General features: G+C 40.0%; 2 protein-coding genes across 2 annotated transcripts in view; both read left to right on the plus strand.

The window, feature by feature from the left end:
• The window catches only part of HELQ (helicase, POLQ like), a 508,107-nt gene that overhangs the window by 215,106 nt on the left and 270,260 nt on the right, over positions 1-22,741 (plus strand). The gene's annotated exons all lie outside the window — the stretch shown is intronic.
• COQ2 (coenzyme Q2, polyprenyltransferase) lies at positions 558-21,996 on the plus strand. Its single transcript, XM_049885880.1, has 7 exons — positions 558-829; positions 4,884-5,050; positions 12,940-13,061; positions 15,310-15,395; positions 17,374-17,507; positions 19,392-19,580; positions 21,700-21,996. The coding sequence occupies exons 1-7, from the start codon at positions 577-579 to the stop codon at positions 21,862-21,864; spliced, it is 1,116 nt and encodes a 371-aa protein (XP_049741837.1). The 5' UTR covers positions 558-576; the 3' UTR covers positions 21,865-21,996.

Below are 22,741 nucleotides of genomic sequence, written 5' to 3' on the forward strand. Positions count from 1 at the left end.
AGGGTCACGCAGAAAGGAGCTGAATAGGGTAATACACGTTAACAGACTTGAACAGCGCCTGGTGCACAGTGCTATCTATACAAGCGTTGGCTGAACAAGAGCTCCGACCAGTTGTAGCTCAGGCGTTTAGCATCACACACGCGCTCAAAATTATACAAGCCCCTTTAATTGTCAAATCTAAGGTTTTTACTTGTGTAATGAATGTTCCTTAACCCTGAATACGGTTTTATTTCATATTCTGAGATTTGGTCTCTTGGTGCTTTTTTAGTTTTAAAAAGGAAACACCCGTATGCAAATTGTATTTTGGGGTTCAGTGGGTTCCCTCTCCTGGTACACCTGTTCCGTGTAAGTAAACACTTTTTCCATTTGTTGAGAAAGCAAATAGGTTTTGTTTTGTTTTGTTTTTTACGCTAAGGATCCCGTGGAGCCTCTCGGGGCAAGGTGACCAATACAAGCCTCAAAAAGCTCACATTACGCCACGGCCCGCTCAGGGAGGCCCCGTACGCACTGCCGCAGACGGCACTGCGCATGCCTCCCCGCCATGACGTCATCCCGGACCACGCCCCCGCGAGCGCCATGCTGGTTTGCCGGGGCGCGGGGCTCACACGGGGCTTGCGGGCCCTGACGCGGCCTTGGCCGCGGGGCTCGGGAGGCCGCTCCCTGGCCCTGGTGCGCGCGGCTGGCGCGCCTCCCACTGGAGACTGGTGGCCCACCGCCCCCCCCGGGCTGCGCGGGCGCCCGCTCAGCCTGTCGGCGGCGGCGGTCGTGGCCTCGGCGCCCCGCCCTCTCCAGCCCTACTTGCGCCTTATGCGGTTGGACAAGCCCATTGGTGAGTGCGGGCGGGCGGGCGCGCGGTGCCGGCGACGGCGACCAAGGGGTCAGCGGGCCGCAGCCCCGGAGCAGGCCCCGCGGAGCTGTCGGAGGTGGCCGGCCCCGACGTGATAAAAATCCAAGAGCCGGAAAGTCCGGGCTCACATACCTCGGGCGCAGCACCCCGGGAAACCGGGGACGGGACGATCTCGGAGGGGACCGCCAGCTCTCAAGCCTCTCGGGATGCAGAACCTCCGAAAACCAAAACCAAACCTGTTGCCGCCAGTAGATTCCGGCTCATAGCTGCCCCATACGGTTTCCAAGTAGCGCCTGGTGGATTCGAACTGCTGAGCTTTTGGTTAGCAGCCTTAGCTCTTAACCACCCCAGCAGAGTTTCCAGAGCCTTCGAGGAGGGGAGTAAATTCACTCGTTCCGCAAATCCTTGTATAAATGGTGGATCGAGGTGGACATTTCATTTTCTTTACTTGCAGGGATTTACAGTATTTAAGCACTTGCACATTCATGATGATATTTGATCCTCACCACTCTCCCATAGAGCCCCCAAAGCAAATAATTAAGACGATGTGAAAGCTGAGGCTCTTCGGCAGAGCCAGACCAAAAGAACCCAGTGTTTTAATGCTGAGTCCAAACTCTATTACCTGGATTACTCTAACCCAGAGATTTAATTCATTAGAATGCATCAGGTATGATGCTTATGGATTACCCATCAGCTCACTGTCGCCTGCTAAGGGAGGATTTCTAAAATAACATACCACCGCACTATCCTGTTGTTCGCCGTTTTTTTCATGGTATTCACCATAACTAACCTTACACATTTATTAGTTGATTGACGCCTCCAATACAATGGAAGCTCCACGTCGATGGGACTTTTTTTTTTTTTTTAACCTTCATGCCTAGAACAGTGGCTAGGATTAGTATTAAATGTATTAATAAATTCCTGTTGTTAGTTGTTGGTTGCAGTTGAGTCCAACTCACGGAGATCCCATGTGTGCAGAGTAGAACTGCTGTGTAGGGTTTTCGAGGCTGTGACCTTTTGGAAGTAGATTGCTAGGCTTGTCTTCCAAGGCTTCTCTGGGTGGGTTCAAACCGCCAACCTTTCAGTTAGTAGTCAGTGCTTTACCATTCATTCTATCTAAAAAAACAAAACCAAACCCACTGCCGTGCAGTCGATTCCGACTCATAGTGACCTTGTAGGACAGAGTAGAACTGCCTCACAGAGTTTCCAAGGAGCGCCTGGCGGATTTGAACTGCCGACCTTTTGGTTAGCAGCCGTAACACTTAACCACTACTCCACCAGGGTTTCCATCATTCTATCTAGAGATTCCAAATAAATGCCTACCATATCCCTTAGGCTTGGGGTTGGAAAGAGCTAGGGAAATGTCTTGCTTTCAAGGAACTCCCAGGCTAGTTGGAAAAAGACAGTTTGGTGAGCTAGGAAAGCATAGAATCAAATATGAGAGGTACAGACTAAGCACTGCAGGAAAAAGAAATTACTGTTGATCCTCCTTGCTGGGAAAGTTTCCAAAAAAAATTGTACTCCAGAGGCTGGTTAGAGAAGGGGAGAGACCTTCCTGGTGGCGGCAGTATCTTTGCTGAATCCCAAGAGTGGCATGTTAGATATGAGCCTGATCCAAAAGACCAGGTGTGTGTGAAAAATAATGGGAGACTAGGCTGGGTAAGGGGCCCTGGTGGCGTAGTGGTCAAGTGCTCCACTCTTAACCAAAAAGTTGGTAATTCGAATCCACCAGCCATTCTTCAGAAACATGGGGCAGTTCTGCTGTGTCCTATTGGGTTGTTATTAGTCGAAATCCACTGGATGGCAACCAGTTTAGGCTGGATAAGAGCTGTACTCAAGAAGAATGGATGGTGGGGAGGAAGGGGTTGAATCTGAACTCCAGCTAATTTAGATAATTACATTTGCCATTCCTGTGCATGGAAATACATTTAAACGCCTAAATACATTCACTCCACTTTTGCCCAATGAATACCCCCAAATTAGGTCTTGTTTTTGGTGTTCTAGGTCAATGCACTGCCTATTTGGGATCAGAGCACTAACAGTTAGAACAATTGCTATTTAATTGCCAAGTTAATTGATAGGCACAGTCACACCATCATTGGGGCCAGATATAGTTTGGTGGACACAAGTTTGTATGCCAGTTCTAATCTGAAGCCTGGCTATAGTTCTTTTCTTGGAGTCTGCATCAAAAAGCTGCAGTGTAGGTTTACAGGAATTCAAGACAGATCAACAGCTGCCATTATTTCCAGTTCCACAATTAAACCTCTGGCTTCTACTGTAGGGACTAGGCCACCCCACCACATAACCTGTAAATCCATTACCATTAAGTCAGTTCCAACTCACGGCGACACCATGTGTTACAGAGTAGGGTTGCTCTGTATGGTTTTCTTAGCTATAATCTTTATGGAAGCAGATCACCAGGCCTTTCTTCCGTGGTACCCCTAAGTGGGTTTGAACCACTAACCTTTAGATTAATACTCGAGCATTTGCACCACCCAGGGACCTTACTACATAACCAGAGGCTACAGAGGAGTTATGAATAAAGCTGGAGCCAGACCTCTTGGGCTTGAATTTTCACTACCCAGTTGAGGGTCCTTGGTTAAGTTACTTCAGCTCTCTAGGCCTTCGTTTCTCATCTATAAAGTGAAGATACTAATTATACTGATTTCTTTGGGTTGTCAAAAGTTGGTTAATATGTTTTAAATGCTTAGAACGGTGCTTGGCATAGAATAAATTTTAAAAAATGTTAACCATTATTACTTCAGAAGTGGGGATTGGAGAATATTGTGTGAATACTTATGTATGTTAAAAAGATACCAGCCTGCATTATTCGATATTAAATAAGGTGATAATTGCAGGATTTTTCAAACCAGCAATTAATAGTACTATGTTACAGTTCAGTCAGCAAGCATTTTTTAAGCTCCTGCCATATGCCAGGAACAATAAATTGACAGGAATAGAATTTGAAGTTTGATTTTTCTGTATTTAATTTCTCTCTTTGTTGGGTAATTTTATGTTCATTGTTTTATGTTCATTGAAGTTGGATTTTGTTACTACCTTCATAACCACAGTAGGTTTCATTGTTCAGAAAGGACTGCAACTTCTTTTAAATGAGCTGTCGACCTCCGTTATTTCAGGAAGTTTCAGCAGGTGGCACCCTTTCCACAACATTGGCAGGGTAATTTTTGTTTCACTGCTTTTATGGATGATTGTGTTGCCCTTTCTGACATGATCTATGACGTTTAAATGTGTATATTTGTAATATATACATATACGTTCGCAACACAAATGGTAGCTGTTATAAGGCTGTTTTATAATTTTTTTCGTTTAACAGTGTAACTTGCAGTTTACTCCAAATCAGTATATGTACTTAAAGAGTTACCTATTTTTTTAATGGCTATATTATAACCCCCTGCATTGATGTACAGTAATTTATTTAGTCATCCCTATTGTCCATTTAGAATGTTCCTAATCTTTTACTAGTAAAATGGCATAAATATGCATATATTATTATTATTAAGTGAATTCTAAGAGAAGAATTGCTGAGTCAACAAGTATGTGTAATGTAATTTGGGTAAAAATTTCCAAATCATCCTGCGTGAGAGCTGGACCATTTTGCAACCCCATGAGAAATACAGGAGACTGCTCAAGTCCCCAGGGTGTGTCCTGAGACCTTCGGGTTTTGCCAGTCTGATAGGTACGAAATATTATCTCAGTGTAGTTTTAATGCATATTTCTTGACGTTAAATACCTTTTTGTATATATATAAGAGCTACTTGTTCTTTATTTTTTGGGTACTTCCTGTGTATGTTTTTTATCGGATCATTGATTTCATCATCTCAATTTCTAGGAGCTCTCTTTACTTATTAGGAAGAATAGCCCTTTGTGATATGAGCTGCAAATTTATTTTCTCAGCTTGTCATGTGTTTTTTGACTTGGCTAGTAGTGTTCTTTACTTTTTTGGGATGTGGTATTTTAAACAGAAGAAAACAATAACTTGAATTTGTACCTTTTTGGTCTTTTTATTTTTGCTTAGGAACCTGGCTGCTGTATCTGCCATGTACCTGGAGCATCAGTTTGGCAGCTGAACCGGGTTGTTTTCCAGACTGGTATATGCTGTCCCTCTTTGGCACTGGAGCTGTTCTGATGCGTGGAGCAGGCTGTACTATAAATGACATGTGGGACCACGAGTACGATAAAAAGGTAGTTTCTTCTTGGAAAGAAACAGGGGCGCCTCTAATTCTGCAGAGTGACATGGTGGCATCACTTTTAGATACTAGATAAAGCAACAAGATCATTGAGTGTCCTCACTGAAGTCCAACATAAGAAATGCCGGTAACAGTTGAATAGCTGGCCTTGCGAAGTGCAACATACCTGCTTTCTCAGCACAAGAGCAGCTGTGGGGCAAAATGTATACTTGCTTTTTACTAAGTGAATTAAGGATTTGGAGGGCCAGGGGTAAGGACCTTAGGAGTGAAGCTGAAAAATCCATCCTGAACCTTTGAGTGTCCAAAAGAGCTCCCACCTGGTCCTTTGAGATATATTTTGGAGTCATAACTCTTCTGTAAACCCACTCTTAATTTAAATGAACCAAGACAGCCTTATCAGAATTTGGTATAATTGTTTCTTTTAAATACATAATTTTATTCTTTTTTTCTCCTTAGAAAAATTATACAGCTTATTTTGAAAAATTCAGACAGTGCGGACATGTGAAAAATAGAAAATGAAAGTCCCTCTTATCCCTTCCTCCAAACCTTTAAAAAAATAAACTTCAGTGAACAATTTGATGCATTGTATTCCTCTAGATTACTACCCTAGCATTTTCTAATACATGTATAAAATTATTCCTTTGTTCCTGTCTTAGTTATTTAGTACTGCAACAGAAATACCACAAGCGGATGGCTTTAACAAACAGAAGTTTATTCTCTCACAGTCTAGGAGGCCAGAAGTCTAAATTCAGGATTCCAGCTCCAGGAGAAGGTATTCTCTATATTGGTTTTGGGAGAAGATCCTTGTCACCAACCTTCCCCCCTTCTCAGCATAGGAATCCCAAGTCTAAAGGATGCCGACCTCTCCTGGTGCTTCTTTCTTGGTGATTTGTAGTTCCTCTCCTCTCTGGTCAATATTCCCTTTTATATCTCAAAAAGGATTGACTCAAGATACAACCTAATCCTATAGATTGAGTCCTGCCTCATTAACATAACTGTCTCTAATCTTGCCTCATAACATCATAGAGGTTAAGATTTACAACACATGGGATAATCACATCAAATTACAAAATGGTGACCAACTACACAATATTGGAAATCATGGCCTACCAGAGTTGATACATATTTTGGGGGGTGGGGGGGGACACAATTCATTCCATAACAGTCCCTCCCAGATAGCTATTTTTCAAGGGAAGAGACCATCTCCTTTGCCTTTTATCCTAGTACTGGTGTCATAACAAATACAAGATCATGAAATTCTTGAGTAAATAATCAAGTGAACTTTCCATTTAAAAGAAATCCATACTGGACTCTTATAACAAGTGAATAATCACCCCCGGTTTGCCTTCCATGTAAGTCTGAAATTTCTTTAAACAAGGTCACCTGCAGTAATTTTTAGTTTATAGAACCAACCCAAAACCTGTTGCTGTTGAGTCCACTCTGACTCATAGTGACCCTATAGGGCAGAGTAGAACTGCCCTGTAGGGCTTCCAAGGAGTGGCTAGTGGATTCAAACTGCCAACCTTTTGGTTAGCACCCGTAGCTCTTAACCATTGCCCCATCAGGGCTTCAGCTTATAGAAGTGCCACATTAATACATTTTTTAATTCAAAAAACATTTATTGAGTACTTGCTATGTGTGAGACACAGTGACAGGTTCTAGGATTGAATGGGTTAAACGTATCCCTCATCCACAGTTTAGAATTATAATACGGTGGCAGTACCATGGGAATGGTATCCTGAAGGGGCTGTGAGCAGTTACTGAAGACTGCCTACCTCAGCCTAAGGGAGGGGCTGAGAGAGAACTTCCCAGAAGAGGACACCTTTTGAACTGTGTGAGAATAAGATGACAAAAAATGAGTGGACTGGAGGGTGCTGGTCATTCTAGGCAAAGGGAATAGCAGATACAGAGGCATGGCTATGAGATAAAATATACTGTGCTTGGCAGCTGCCAGATACCACAGAAAAAAACTCTGACCTCACCCATACTTACAGAGGCCAAGTGGGAGCCTAGATTTCCACCTTTGTCTGACTATAACAAGGCAGTCCAACCTCGCTGGGGTGATACCAGAGAAGGCTGAGTCAGGAGCCATGACTTTTATCCCCGCCTGGCAGTAGGGAATTGCTCATTTTCTGCAGTGTCAGTAGAGACCACATGAGGAGCTTGGCCTTCCACACTCACCTGGCAGTAACTGGGCTTGTCTCTCACTCCCCACTGGAATGATGAGAGGAGGCCTGGTGAGGAGTCAGGACTGCCACCAGCAGTAACAGGGCCCCATGCACCCCATGGTGTCAGTGGAAGCTGCATAGGAAGTACTAAAGTAGCACTGTATCCCTGCCTACCAGGGAGGTATCAGTGGAGACCTATTGGGGAGCCAGAACTCCCAGCCCTGATGAGCAGAAATGGAGAACCCCTCAACTGAGGCAGTTGTCACAGGGAGCCAGGTGGGGAACTTGGACTTCTACACCACCTGGTAGTAACGAAGTGGTGCTCCTCCTTTTCCTTGCTGGTCAAGAAAAGCCAGGTAAACAAAAGGTTTAAATAGCATCCAGAATCTCATGGCATAGTACCCAGAATGTTCAGGTTTCAACCAGAATAACCTCTCACACCAAAAACCAGGAAAATCTCAACTTGAATGAAAAAGACAGTTAATAGATGCAAATGCTGAGATGACAGAGATCTTAGGAGTTACCTGACAAAGATTTTAAGGCAGCTGTCATAAATATGTAATTATGGACATAGTAGAAACATGAAAAAATATCAGGTCCCAGCAAAGAAGTAGAAAATCTAAAGAACCAAATGAAGTTTTAGAACTGAAAAATACAGTAACCACAATAAAATACTGAGTGGATGGGCTCAGCAGCAGAATGGAGGGGACCGAATAAACAATCAGTGAACTGGGAGATAGAACCATAAATTATCCAATCTGAAAAATTACATGGTCATAACTATCAGTGTAAAAAAAAAAATTTTGGCAAAATTCAACACCCATTCATGATAAAAATTTCCAGAAACGTAGGAATAGAAGGGAACTTCCTCAACTTGATGAAGAACATGTACAAAAAACTTACAGCTAACATTGTACTTAAAAGTAAAAGACCGAATGCTTTCTTCCTAAGATTGCAAGGGTGTTTGCTTTCACCACTCTCAGTCAACGTAGTGCGGGAAGTTCTAGCCAGTGCAGTCATCCAAAAAAAGAAGAAATAAAAAGCATAGAGATTGAAAAAGAAAAAATAAAACTGTTCCTATTTGCAGGTGACTTGATTGTCTATGTAGAAAATCCCAAGAAATCTACAAAAAAAACCTATTGAAACTGATAAATGAGTTCATCAAGGTTGCAGAATACAAGATAAACATGCAAAAAATAAATTGTCTTCCTGTATTTTAGTGATGAACATGTGGCCATCAAAATTAAATATACAATACCATTTGCAGTTACTCAAAAACTTAAATACTTAGGTATAAATCTAACAAAACATACAGGACTTATGTGCTGAAAACTAAAGAACACTAATGAAAGAAATGAAAAGTTTAATAAGTGAATAAACATACCAGGTTCAAGGATTGGAAGACTCAACATAGTAAAAATTGATACACAGATTTAATGCAATTCCTGTCAAAATCCCAGCAAGATGTCTTGTGGATAAGAGTATTCTGAAATTTATATATAATAGCTAAAACAGTTTTGAAAAAGGACATTAAAGTGGGAGGAATCCATCTGATACCAAGTTCTGTTATATAGCTACAGTAATCAAGACTGGGGGGTGTTCGTGGAGGTAGACATATGTATCGGGAACAGAATAGAAAACCCAGAAATAACTCAAAAATGTGCTGAACTGGTTTTTGTCAAAGGTACGAATTCAATTCAGTGGAGAAGAGATAGATAGCCTTTAGCCTTTTCAACAAATGGTGCTAGAACAAGTGGATATCTATAGACCAAAACAATGAAGGACCACAACTTAAGTCTTAACACCTCATAAGAATTAACTCAAGATGGGTCATGAACTTAAATGTAAAACTTAGAACTGTTAAAACTTTTAGGAAAAAAAAAGGAAAAATCTTTGGGATATAGAACTGGGCAAAAAATTCTTAGGTTTGACACCAAAAACACATCAGGAAAAGGGAAAGACTGATATTGGACTTCATCAAAAGTAAAACGTTTGTGAAAGACCATGGAGGAGGATAAAAAGGCAAGCTACAGATTAGGAGAAAATATTTGCAAACCATATTCAACAAAGGACTAGTATCTGGAATATGCAAAGAACTTTCAATCTGTACGGTAAAAAAAAGAAGATGGCTGAAAGACACGAAGAGACATTTCACTAAACAGGATATAAGCAAATAAGCACATGGAAGATGTTTGACATCTGTAGCCTTTAAAAAAAAAAAAAGGGAAGTGCAAATTAAAACCACAATGCGATGTTATCACACGCTTATCAGAATGGCTAAAATAAATAGTGATAACACAGTGCTGGCAAGAATGCAGAGAAACTTGAGTCACTCATACCTTGTTCTTGAGACTGTGAAGTGGTACAAGCGCACTGTAAAACAGTTTGGCAGTTTTGGCAGTTTTGGCAGCTACCATAACTTGTTGCCATCGAGTCGATTCTGACTCATAGCGACCCTATAGGATAGAGTAGAACTGCCCCATAGAGTTTCCAAGGAGCGCCTGGTGGATTCAAACTGCAGACCTTTTGGTTAGCAGCCGTAGCTCTTAACCACTGCGCCACCAGGGTTTCCGACTACCATAAGACCCAGCAATTGTATTCCTGGGCATTTATCCTGGAGAAATTAAAACTTGTGTTCACACAAAAACCTGTACACAAATCCTTACAGCAGCTTTGTTTGTAATAGCCCCAAACTGGAAACAATCGAGATGTCTTTTCAATGGGGGAACGGTTAAAGTATGGTGCATCCGTGGAAAACTACTCGGCAATAAAAAGGAACGAACTATTGATACACAAAACAACCTGACAACCTCGAGTGCTATACTGAGAGAAAAAAGCCAATCTGAACAGATTGCATACCATATGATTCCATTTCTACAGCGTTCTTGAAATGACAAAATTAGAGAAATAGAGAACAGATTAGTTGCCAGGAGTTAAGGAGGGCATGGAGCCAAGAGGTCAGTGGATATGGCTGTAAAAGGACATGAACAATCCCTGCTGTGGTGCAAATGCTCTGTATCTTGACTATCAACGTGATAATGCACTATAACTTTGCAAGATGTTACCGTTGAGGGAAACTGGATAAAGCATACATGACCTCTCTGTATTATTTCTTAAAGCTGTGTGTAAATCTTTAATTATCTCAAATTAAAAACTTTAATTAAAAAAAAACTAATTACGCATCTTAAATAGACCAGTATTATGTGAATACAATATATTCAACGCAACCAATTTCTTCTTTTTTTAATTAACAAAGTGTGACAATTTTAGTTCCCCCTTAAGTTATTCTCTTCTCCTGTGGTAAAAGGAAACAGATATCATATACCTCCCTCATACAGCTTTTTCCTGATTAGTAGGGTTCAGATTCTTTGTTGACATACAAAAAGCACTAAATGAATGTTCTATAGCTATTGAAGTGGCCAAATATCATTTAGGACATGATTATGGCTCAGGGCTTTACTTAACACATATGATAAATAGATTGCCAGTACATTAAATGACAAGTAGATTGCTATTAGGGTATTGGGTTGAGGGTTTTATTGATGTTGCATATGATCTACTAGCCATGTGATTAACTAATAGCGTTATGTCTACAACATTACAATTATCAACACATAGGTGTGGATGATTTGGTTTTACCAGCTGTGAGCATTCTGGTTTCATGGAATGTATTTTTATCGTCGTGTTACATCATTTTTAGCCTTGACTTGTTTATCTTCGGCTTTCAAATTTAGCTATGTAATTATCATTGTACTGCATGGGTAGTGTAATTTTTTGGTTAGTGTGGTTGGTGGGGCTGGACTGACTGCTACCACTTAACATCTGTGACCTTAGAAAGTTACTGAGCCTCTTGGTACCTAAATTTCACAAAAGTTGGACATGCCAAGAACTTCTGAATGGTTGACAGACAGGGTGGTTATGAAGATTCAACAATGTGATACGTGTACAGCTCTTAGTATAGTGGCACATTGTAAACACTCAATAAATACTAGCTGGAATAATGACAATATCCTGGAATAAATAAAAGAACATAAATGTTATTTCCAGTTCGAAACTAAAGGAATCAGATTAGGGGGAAAAGATCCCCTTCTGGCACTTTAACCAGGATATGAGTCATTACTTGCAGTTTTTGACAAATTGTCTTACTGCACATGATATAAATCAGAGCAGACTAAGACTTGTTAGCAGCGAGTCGATTTCAGCTCACAGTGACCTTATATCACAGAGCAGAACTGCCCCATAGGATTTCCAAGGAGTGGCTGGTGGATTCAAACTGCTGACCTTTTGGTTAGCAGCTGTAGCTCTTAACCACTGTGCCAAAAGGGATCACATATTAAATATTTTAGTCTTTCTGAGCAATGTGGTCTCTGCTGTATGAGAAGCAGCCATAGATAATGTGTAAACAAATGGACATGGTTGTGTTTCAATAAAATTTATTTACAGACAACAAAGTTTGAGTTTCATATTATTTGTATGTGTCACAATACATTACTCTTTTAAAATCTATTTTTAGGCGTTTAAAAATGTAAAAACAATTCTTCGCTCATGGGCTATACAAAAACAGGCAGCAGGCTAGATTTGGCCCACTGACCCCTGATATAAATCGTACAAAAATTTGTTAAATTAATAGATAACATCTGCTACATACTTATATGCCTCAGACACTGCGTTTACCCTACAATGTAGGCGCTGTTACTCTCTCGCTCTTTTCTTTAACTGGTAAGTAACTTAATGCTGAGAGAGCTTAAGTATTTTGCCCAGATTCACACAGCCGATAGTGGAGTTAAATTCAAATGCTGGACTCTCTCATCCCAGATCCTGGATCTTAACTTAAAAGAAACAAACAAAAAAACCTATTGCCGTCCCGTTGATCCTGGCTTATGGCAGCCGCACATGTGCAGAGTAGAAAAGTGATCCCTAGGGTTCATAAGGCTGTGACTTTTCAGAAGTAGCTTGCCATACCTTTCTTCAGAGGTACCTTTGGGCAGGTTCAGATCACCTACCTTTCAGTTAGCAGTTGAGTGCTTAACCGTATGCACTACTCAGGGACTTGTAACAATGTTGAAATTTTTGGTTCTGTTCTTTGAGTTTGAGATATTCATATTTTATCTTCAGCTGAAGGAAAAGGACAGTTAGTGTATATTATTTGTCCGCATAGCAGCTCCATTTACATTCTTACAATGAGTTTGCCCTTTGCATTTGAGTGCAGATTTGAATCAATTTAAGGTTACAGACCCATTCCAAAATAGCCTGGCAAAAACGCCCCCACTTACAGACCCAGGTTGTCTGTCGCTTCTTTCATTCTTCCCATCTGCTCAAAACGTTCATGTGATACCAGCCTTGTCCAACATCCACTGCAATTTCCTCCTCCCATGTTTCCTGAGAATTCCCATTATTGTGGTCTCATCTTCCTCTGGAAATTGAATATATACTTGCTAAGCCGAGTGGCCAGATAGCTCCATAAGGAAGCTTTGTTTTGTTTGTTTGGAGATGGGGATTGGAGATGAAAAGAAAGGGGAATGATAGGAATTTGGAATTTTTCAAAGCTATTTTAAATCTGAAATTTTTATCCTTGGCAGTACTTCAAATGTTGATTTCAACCTTTATTCGTATTTGCATCCTTGGTGCCTACCGTGGGCCAGTCTCTTGATGTAAATGTTTAAATAATGATTGAGTCATTATATGAGACTCAGGTATCTGTTTTTTATGTGTTAAGGTTACAAGGACAGCAAATCGCCCAATAGCTGCTGGAGACATTTCAACTTTTCAGTCCTTTGTTTTTCTCGGGGGACAGCTGACCTTGGCCCTGGGTGTTCTTCTCAGTCTGAATTACTACAGGTATGTTAAATGTATTTTTCATAATCATGTAAAAAAAAAAATCTTTCCTTTGAATTGGAGGAAATAGGAATAAAATAAAATTGAAATATCTTTATCACAAAGTTCTTTGTTGGCTACATATTGAGTATCTATAAGCTAGCAAGTGTGAATAAGTTAACACACATTGCAAAATCTGCTTCGAGAATGCTCTCAACCGAAGGAGTTAAGAGATCAGAATTTAATTTATTCTGAACCATCTTCAGTGTCTGCCCTAGATGGTCCCTAAGAGACAAAGAGCTCTTTCACGGGTTTTCTAAGTAGATACAGAAGGTGTTTGTGTGTGTACCTACGTGTATATGTATAATTTTATGTATGCTGACAGTATTTCTGAAGTAGATAGAAGGAAAAGTGATTGTATCTCATTTTGCAAAAAGGAATTATGTCTTTCTCAGGGTCATGCTACTAATCAATGACAGAAGAAAAAAATGGGAGGACTAATTCTTACATTTCAACAACAGAGTCAAAATTAAACATTTATGCAGCAGATAGCTGTTTACAAAGTGCTTTGGTGAGAAAGAAACAGACCAAAACAAGGGGGTAGTGGTTTCTGCAGATGAGACCCAGTTGCTTGCCTTATCCCGACAGCATCAGTGACACAAAAACACGTTGGAAGGTGATTTCTGGAAGGTGATCTCAGATGAGCTTTGAAGTACCTACGAACATCTTATTTATCATTTTTTCACAGGTGCTTTGTGACCTCAGGAAACCCTGGTGGCATAGTGGTTAAGTGCTATAGCTGCTAACCAAAGGGTCAGCAGTTTGAATCCGCCAGGCGCTCCTTGGAAACTCTATGGGGCAGTTCTACTCTGTCCTATAGGGTTGCTATGCGTCAGAATCCACTTGATGGCCCTGGGTTTGGTTTTTTTGGGTTTTTTGTGACCTCATCTTTTTCTAGAAAAATAACACCCAGTCATGCATATAGGGAGGGGCGTCTTGATGTCAGGAGCCCTGGTGGTGCAACGGTTAAGTGCTCAGCTGCTAACCGAAAGGTCAGTGGTTCGAACCCACCAGCTCTGTGGGAGAAAAGGCTTGGCGATTTACTCCTATAAAGGATTACAGCCTTGGAAACCCCATGGGCAGTTCTACTGTGTACTGTAGGGTCCCTATGAGTCAGGATTGACTCGATGGCACACAACAACAATCTTGTTGCCAGGAGGCATTGAAGACTCTGTGGTAGATGTCTCCCTTTCCGTGTGGGAGACCTGGTTCGATTCCTGGCCAGTGTGCCTCATGTGTAGCCACCACCTGTCTGTCTATAGAAGCTTGCCTGTTGCTATGAGCTTCCAGACTAAGATGGACTAGGATATAAGGCCTGGTAATCTACTTCAGAGAAGCAACTGGCATAAATCTTACAGATCAGCAGCTGATCATGAGGGTGATACAGGACCAGGCAGCATTTCGTTTAGTTGTGCATGGGGTTGCCATGAGCTGGGGATCGACCCAACAGCAGCTAGCAACAAATTGATTCTAATTCTCTGGTAAGACTCCTCAGTTTACTGGATGCCTTAATGTTTGAAAACATGATTTAGAGAGGCAGTAGCATACAGTGTTAATAGGATAGACTCTGGAGTCAGGCTGCCTTAGGTTTGAGTCCTGGCTGTGCTACTGACTAGCTATGTGACAACGGGCAAATTACTTACTTTCTTTGCTCTTTATTTTCCTCCTCGGTAAAGTGAGGAGAATAAAACTACCCACCTCTTTGGTTTGTTGTGAAGATTAAAATGAGTTAATATATGTGCAAAGTACTTAGAACAGTGCCTAACAAATGAAAGCACTGACTCTATGTTTTAGCTATTATTATTTTGTTTGGTTGTGTTGTAACACTGAAAATATTTTCTGATCTCTTATAATAGGAAAAGTCAAAGTCTAGGAAGAGAATTTTACATAACAAAAAATATAATTAAAGATAAAAAAATGTCGTTTTCCAGTTAGTATCATTATATTTGTTGTCTTCAAGTATTGAATGATTCTAAGAGATGGTGACATTAATCTTTTTTTCTTTATATTGTGTTTTTGATGAAAGTTTACACAGCAGGATGGGTTCCTATTTGACAGTTTTTACATAAATTGTGACATTAGTTACAATTTTCATAATGTGTCAACATCTTCTTTAATTGTGTTGATAGTTAAATTTCCAGTGCTCTAACTTCCCTCCCTCTTCTCTTCTCTTCTTGACATTAATGTTTTGAATGGTTTTTTCGGATTTTAGCATAGCTCTGGGAGCAGCATCCCTACTTCTTGTCATCACCTACCCGCTAATGAAAAGAATTACGTACTGGCCTCAACTATTCTTGGGTGAGCTTGAGATAACTATTTCCTTTGATACTCTCAAACTGTACATTTTTAAAATTATGTGGCAGAGATAAAATGTCACGTCAGTTGTGAAATTTTCCAAACCAAGAACAGATTTTCATATTTTAAAGGAGGGCGATTAGCTGGTTTTATTGGCACAAAATCTTGTATATTTATTAAGATTATTATCATCATTCTCTGACATACTCTTTAAAATCTAGGTATGTCATGAAAAACAAAATTAGCAGCCTTGACCCTACCACTCTGTTCAGGTGGTTGATCTGGATTGATTTAGGTGCCAGCACCCCAGAATTTGGGGTTGGGGTGTGAAGTACTCTAAAGCAGGAGAAGAAGGGTTTGAAGTATGTGCAGTAGCTCAAACAACTCTCTGTGGAAGACTTTTTGAAGTCTCCCCGTCAACAAACTGTGAATGCCTCAAAGATAAGACATTGTTTACATTTGGCCCAGTGTCAGGCATAATACTTGGTCTATCACAGGTATTCAATAAATATTTGTTGGTAGAAAGAGAGGAAGATAAGTAGTAGGTAAGATAAAGTCTATTGCAAACATATCTACTCCCGGGCTTCTCTATTCTCTACCATCCTTAGTTCTTAAGCCCTTTTTGCAGTAAATAAAAGTGGAGCCACAAGGCATTAGAAAAAATTGTGCAAGGCTGACTTATGGGAAAGCTGTGGTAAAATATTTATCTTTTTCTAAAAAGTTATATTGTCAACTGTCTTGTGAATCTTCTGGTGAAAAAAACATGAGCACTTCCTACCCACAAGATGATATTAAGAAAGCTGCTATATTTACTTCAGACACTTATTGAACTCCTACTTTGTCCCTGGAACAGCATCAGGTACCAGGAAAATAAAAAGAAAACACATTCCCCATCTTTAAATAGCTAGAGAAGGAAGCAAGAGATAAACAGGTAATTGCAGTACACTGTGGCATGCAGTGGAACCACAAAAGAGAGGCAACCAGTCGGGGACCCCCCTGAGCAGAACGAGGCGGTATAACTCCAAAACCAAACCTGTTGTCATCGAGTCGATTCAGATTCACAGTGACCCTACAGGACAGAGTAGAACTGCCCTGTAGGGTTTTCAAGGAGCAGCTGGTGAATCTGAACTGCCAACCTTTTCGTTAGCAGCCGAGCTCCACCAGGGCGCCATAAGTGATATAGGAGGAGAAAAAGGGTTTCTGAGAGGAGTATTTGGAAACATTGAGTTTGGGGTAACGGAGGGACTAGCAGGTAGAGATGTCTAGCAGACAGTTCAATATTAAGTCCGAAGCGTAGGGAGGTGATGAGGCTTGCAAAGACAGATTGAGGAGTTGTCAACATGTAGTTAGTTTATAGTTGTCACAGGATGCACTCGTAAACAAGTGTTCCTAGCTATACTTCATTGTTCGTGGAGCTTGTCATGGCGGGGAGAGTGGTAATGGACAGAACATAGGCTTTTGAGTCAGATAGATCTAAGTTCTAACCCCATAATCTACTATTTATTGGCTGTGCCAGTACCATCCTAGGATAAATGTTGTTCTCATTAAACCTATTTACTTTATATCCAAAAAAACCCAAACCCATTGCCATTGAGTCAATTCCGACTCATAGCAACCCTGTAGGACAGAGTAGAACTGCCCCATTGTGTTTCCAAGGCAATAATCTGTATGGGAGCAGACTGTCACGTCTTTCTCCCACGATTTACTTCATAAAAAAAAAAAAAATAAGGGAGGTGTTATTCCTTCTATTAGCTATGCTATTGTAATCATCAATTAACCTCTCTGGGCCTATTTCCTTAAAATGGAGCTAATAACTACCACAGAGAATTGAGAGAATTTACTGAGGGAAGATGTATAGAAAACAGCGCACACAGCCTTATACGTAGTAAGCACGTCACACGTGCTGACACCCCTTTCTTTCCCTTTGGAACCTTAAAGTGCATTTACACTTAATCCCATCTTTGTCTTTTACTAATTGTAGGGTTGACTTTTAACTGGGGAGCATTACTTGGATGGTCTGCTGTCAAGGGCTCCTGTGATCCATCTGTTTGCCTGCCACTTTATTTTTCTGGAATTATGTGGACACTGATATATGATACTATCTATGCCCATCAGGTAAAGAAATGATATCTTTTTCTTAACTTTCATTTAGCTGTTGTTGTTTAAGAACTTTAAAATAAGAAGCAAATTAGAAGGAAAGTATTTTTCTGAAAAGAAAATGGTTCACAACAATTCACACCTTCACAAAATATTTTTGTTTCAGGTTTATATGTATTACAGAGTTATTTTATTTTATTTAGAAGCATTTAAATTTTTTTTTGTATATGCCAGACAGTGTTTTAAATACTTGACAAACACACTTAATCTTCATAATAACTTGTTGGGAATTCACTATTGTCCCCATTTTATAGATGAGGAAACATGCACAGAGAAGTGACTTATCTGTGTCACACAGCTCGTGAGTGGCAGAGCTGACATTCAAACCCAGACAGTCTCTAGAATCTGTCCTTTTAGCCACCACACTCCACTGCCTCTCTAATTGTGCTGCCCCATTTTTTTTTTTAACTAAGTATTAGATAATAAACATTTTCCCATGTTTTTACTAATCCTTTATAATTGTTGATTTAAGACTGTGTAATAGCCCATTGAGTTAATATGCCATAGTGTATTTTATTCGTTTAAGTTTGCCTATTTTGGCCATTTAAGTTGTTTCTGAATTTTCACAGTTAGAAATAATAGTATACTAAGCACTAACGTCTTTATAAATGTGAGTGTTCAGGATAAATATTCAGGAATAGTATGACTAAGTTAAAGGGTATAAACATTTATAGCTTTTGATACTGCTTTTTTAAATAAGTTTAGTAAAAATAAACTATCTTTTTTTACTCTTCTTATGTTCTTAATTTCCTTTTACATTTGTGAGCTTTTCATAAAAGGGGTTTTCTCAGTATTTCCTAAAATATGACTAGTATGTATTTTATTCTCCATCATTTATTTAAAGAACATGTCATAACTTAACTCTAAGGTTTTTCTAATATTTCAGTCTGGATTTCATGCTGATTTATTTTGTTACCCCCTCACACACACACTGTATTTGTGTCATCATGGAAAGGTTCACCATATCTGTAGTGAGCCCAAAGTAAACAGGACTGACAGTTGAGGAGAGTTGCCTGTATTTATTGCAGTGAGGTTTGGAACCAATGGTTAGGATAACTGTATTCCAGTTTGATCAGCTTCTTCAGTAAAATGGCATTCTTTGACACTTTTGTGGGTCACATAATTACACAGTTTGCATTAAAGGAGCTTGCAGAATGAAAGGAAAAACAGATAACGCCAACCCCATAAAAAACCCCATAGATCGTTATTATTTGGATTTGGATATCCTATGTCTCAAGTCGCAGTCATTGTGGAACCTAAAACAGCCTTTCAGATAGGCTGTCTGCCTGCAGGTCAGTGCAGAGAAGTTCAGCATGTAGCCATTGCTGTCACAGGACCACGTTTACAACAGTCTATTCAAATGCTTACAAACTCGGTGAGCTAGGTACGAGTGTTTCATCAGGACCTACTTCTGCTTAAGCAGAAAGGATTGGATGGGAGAGGTAAGGAATAAATTGGGCTTAAGTGAAATGTTGAGTTGGTGTGGTTAGGGGGTAATTGAGCATTTTTCTACATCTGTGATTTTATGAGATTTAAAGTAAAATGTATAGGAAATTATTGAGATATGAAAACTCTGAGGTAGAGAGGCCCTCTGTGAGGAATCAGAGTTGAGTTTTGATCCTAATGTACTACAGGTGTAGTTGGTCATTGTAGCGTTATAAGAAATACATTGACACGTAGAAATAGAACTAGAAGATGATTTTAGCAGTTAAATTAACTTTGATTTGGCCTTCACGTTCATTACTGACTGACCTGTGTGTCTGAGTTACTGTCATCTTTCACAGCCGATGGTGTGTCTACATGTCCTTTAAAAGACAATGTCTCACTGCTTTCTGATATTAGGACAAAAAAGATGATGTGCTCATTGGTCTCAAGTCAACAGCACTGAGGTTTCGTGAAAACACCAAGCAGTGGCTCAGCGGCTTCAGCCTGGCAATGCTGGGGGCCCTGGGCCTGGTGGGAGTGAACTGTGACCAGACCGCACCCTACTACATTGCCCTGGCTGCTGTAGCAGCCCATCTGACTCACCAGGTTGGACATTGTTCTTATTTTTTCTCTCACTTTTTTCTTAGTATAAATTAGAAAAACATTTAACTTAAATGCCATCTGTGTTGATCAAGCAAGATACTTCTTGAGACAAAAAACTACTTTGCTTGTACTACCCTAAACCATCCCCTTTCTGCCCGTCCTGGGTTGTCACATAAAAAAGCTAACCATATTATTTTAGAGAAATAATATAAATCTAAGCCTGAATTTTTTTCTAAGAATATTCTCCAGTTTTCCTGGAATTACTTCTGATGCATATCTGGGAAAATTTCAGCTGCATCCAAAGTTGGTTGGTTGAATTGAATTACTGTAAATGCAAGCTGATGAACAAAACTGTTTTTAAAAAATCCCAGCTTCTAGTGATAGTAAACAAAGTACTTATTCATAGCTTTGGGTCCCACTGACATAGAAACCAAGCCCAGAAAGAACATGTTAACATGTCAGGGTTCTGCCTAGACAGCAGGAAACTGTCAATGCAGGCCATTCACCCAGCACCCCATTCCCCACCCCCTGCAAGCTTATACTGAGCATCTATATTCTTGATACTTTTATAAAATGAATGGACTAACTCTAATTTTAATTAGATTGCTAGAAAATGGACTTTATTTTTGTATGCATGTTACTATTTTCATTGAACAGAATCCAAAAGATCATAGTGAACCCCTATTTAGATCATCTGTTTTATATAGGTTATTGCAAGTCACATTCTGTACAGTCAAGACTTCCACAAAATGGTATGAAAGAAACTAAAATCTGATGTCCACAAAATAAACCACATGCTGTATCACCTTCATTGTTTTCCTTTCTGGGGAAGATAAAAGATATGAATTGGGGATTCTCCAGGATTTCACCATTTCCCTTTTCAGAATTTCTAAGCACCTCTTTTTAGTCATAACTCAGCTCCATGAAGGCTTTAGTGTCTTGTGATACAGAATTGTCAATTATTTGCTGAGAATGGTGGATAGAGTCCTTGGGTGGGGCAAATGCTTAAGCCCTTGACTGCTAACTGAAAAGTTGGCTGTTCAGACCCACCTAGAGGCACCTCAGAAGAAAGTCCTGATGGTTTGCTTCTGAAAGGTCACAGCCTTGAAAACCCTATGGAGGACAGTTCCTCTCTGGAGCACGTGGGGTCGCCATGAGTCAGAATCAGCTTGATGGCAGCTTTGTTTGTTTTCAGTTTTTTAAGCAACATTTAAGTACCTGAACATTAGACAGCAAAAGAAGGCAAAATCTATAAGAACAATCACAAATATTATAAGAAATATTTAGAACTCACTTCATATTTTAAACTTCATTTGTGGTCCTCTCTCCAGCCTTTAATGCAACATTTTATGATGGACATAGCCCAGTGGTATTTGAAAAGAAAGGAAAGCATGATGATTTTAAGTCTGCAGACTATATAATAGAAGATAGCTGGGAAAATGAGGGGTGCTTAAGCCTAGAAAAGAGTAAGACAGGCACATGAGACTTTTTTTTGATACATTTGCAGGGCCGCCATAGGGAACGGGGAGCATGTTTCGCCTCGGTCGCTAGTGGTGGTTTCCCACCTCCCCCCCCTTCTCTGTGTGGTACGGGGAGCATCTGGAAACATACAAGGCATTTTGGTTCTCATGGTAAACTGGAGAGGCGGCTCTCAGGCACTGAGTGGGTGAAGGTCAGACATTAAATGTCTTTCAGTGCACCAGCCAGCCCTGCACAGTACGGAGTTGTCCTGCCCAAATGTGACTTGTTCTCCTGTTGAACAGTGTTGTTCCAGAGAATAAATCTAGACCCACTGGCTAGGAGTTGCAGAGAAGCAGATTTTAGATCAACCAGGGTAAGGAAGAGTTTTCTAAATAGTTAGGGTGAAATAGCTTCTCACGGCATTTACGCACCCTTCAACTGGAAGTTTTAGGACACAGCTTAGGTAATATCCAGTGAGAGGTATACATTTTTCTACACTGGGAAACAGTTTGGACTACACTGAGGGACTTCCCATTGCTTAAAATTCTATAACGAGATGCTCTTTTCTTGTCTGGAATGTGTTTATTTGTGTTGCCAGAAAAATTATTTCCATTGTGTGCCATCCTAGATAATAAAGAAGCATTGTGTTCTTTTCTTACAGATTTCCACTCTAGATATCCACAGACCTGAGGATTGTTGGGATAAATTTGCCTCCAACCGAACAATAGGACTAATAATATTTTTAGGGATTGTCCTTGGAAATTTGCAAAAAGAAAAGAAAACAGAAGAAACCAAGAAAAATATAGGTAGTAGATTAGAAAATTAGCAAATGAAGCTCATCTAGGATTTTTCTTAGAACAGATTTTTACCACACACTCTCAGGTATTGTTTCCACATAATTACATTTGAACAAACAGTCTGATACAATATGTTAAATAAATAAGAACCAGGAGATGAATATTTGTTTGCCTGGATTTTAATTCAACTATTCTTCCCCCGTCTCAGAAACCAAGGGCTCTTTAGGCTTTGAGGTGACCTCGAGGGTTTAAGTTGATTCATCCTTCTGCACACTATAATTCTCAGGTGAAGTGATCGGAATTGTATGAGTTTTGGCACTTAACATGCATATTTCATCTAAATTAATGGATCTGTAAGAAAATGCATTCTCTTTTAAGGAAAAATTAAAGTTGCTGTAGGAAGTTTGGGCTTATTATTCTTTATTGTGATCTCTACTCATTGCCCAGCAGTTCTAATTCAGGAAATCATTCTGTTTTTCATGTTTTATGACAATTTAAGGTCCTTGGGAGTCAGAATCGACTTGACAGCAACGGGTTTGGCTTTTGGTTTTAGGTGATTCAGACCCATCCAGTGGTATTGCAGAAGAAATGCCTGGCAATCTGCTTCCGTAAAATTACAGCCAAAAAAACATCATGAAGCAGTTCTACTTTGTAACACATGGGGTCACCATGAGTCAGAATTGACTCAATGGTAGCAATTTTTTTTCTTTTTAGGAGAATTTAAATAAACAAATAAAATTTTACCAACTATATCCATACATGGAGCCCTGCTGGCACAGTGGTTAAGAGCTCAGCTGCTGAGCAAAAGGTCATCAGTTCAAATTCACCAGCTGCTCCTTGGAAACCCTATAGCACAGTTCTACTCTGTCCTGTAGGGTCACTGTGAGGGAGAATCAACTCAACGAC

The sequence above is a fragment of the Elephas maximus genome, chromosome 5 (genome assembly GCF_024166365.1).
Source record: "Elephas maximus indicus isolate mEleMax1 chromosome 5, mEleMax1 primary haplotype, whole genome shotgun sequence".
Lineage (NCBI taxonomy): Eukaryota > Metazoa > Chordata > Mammalia > Proboscidea > Elephantidae > Elephas > Elephas maximus.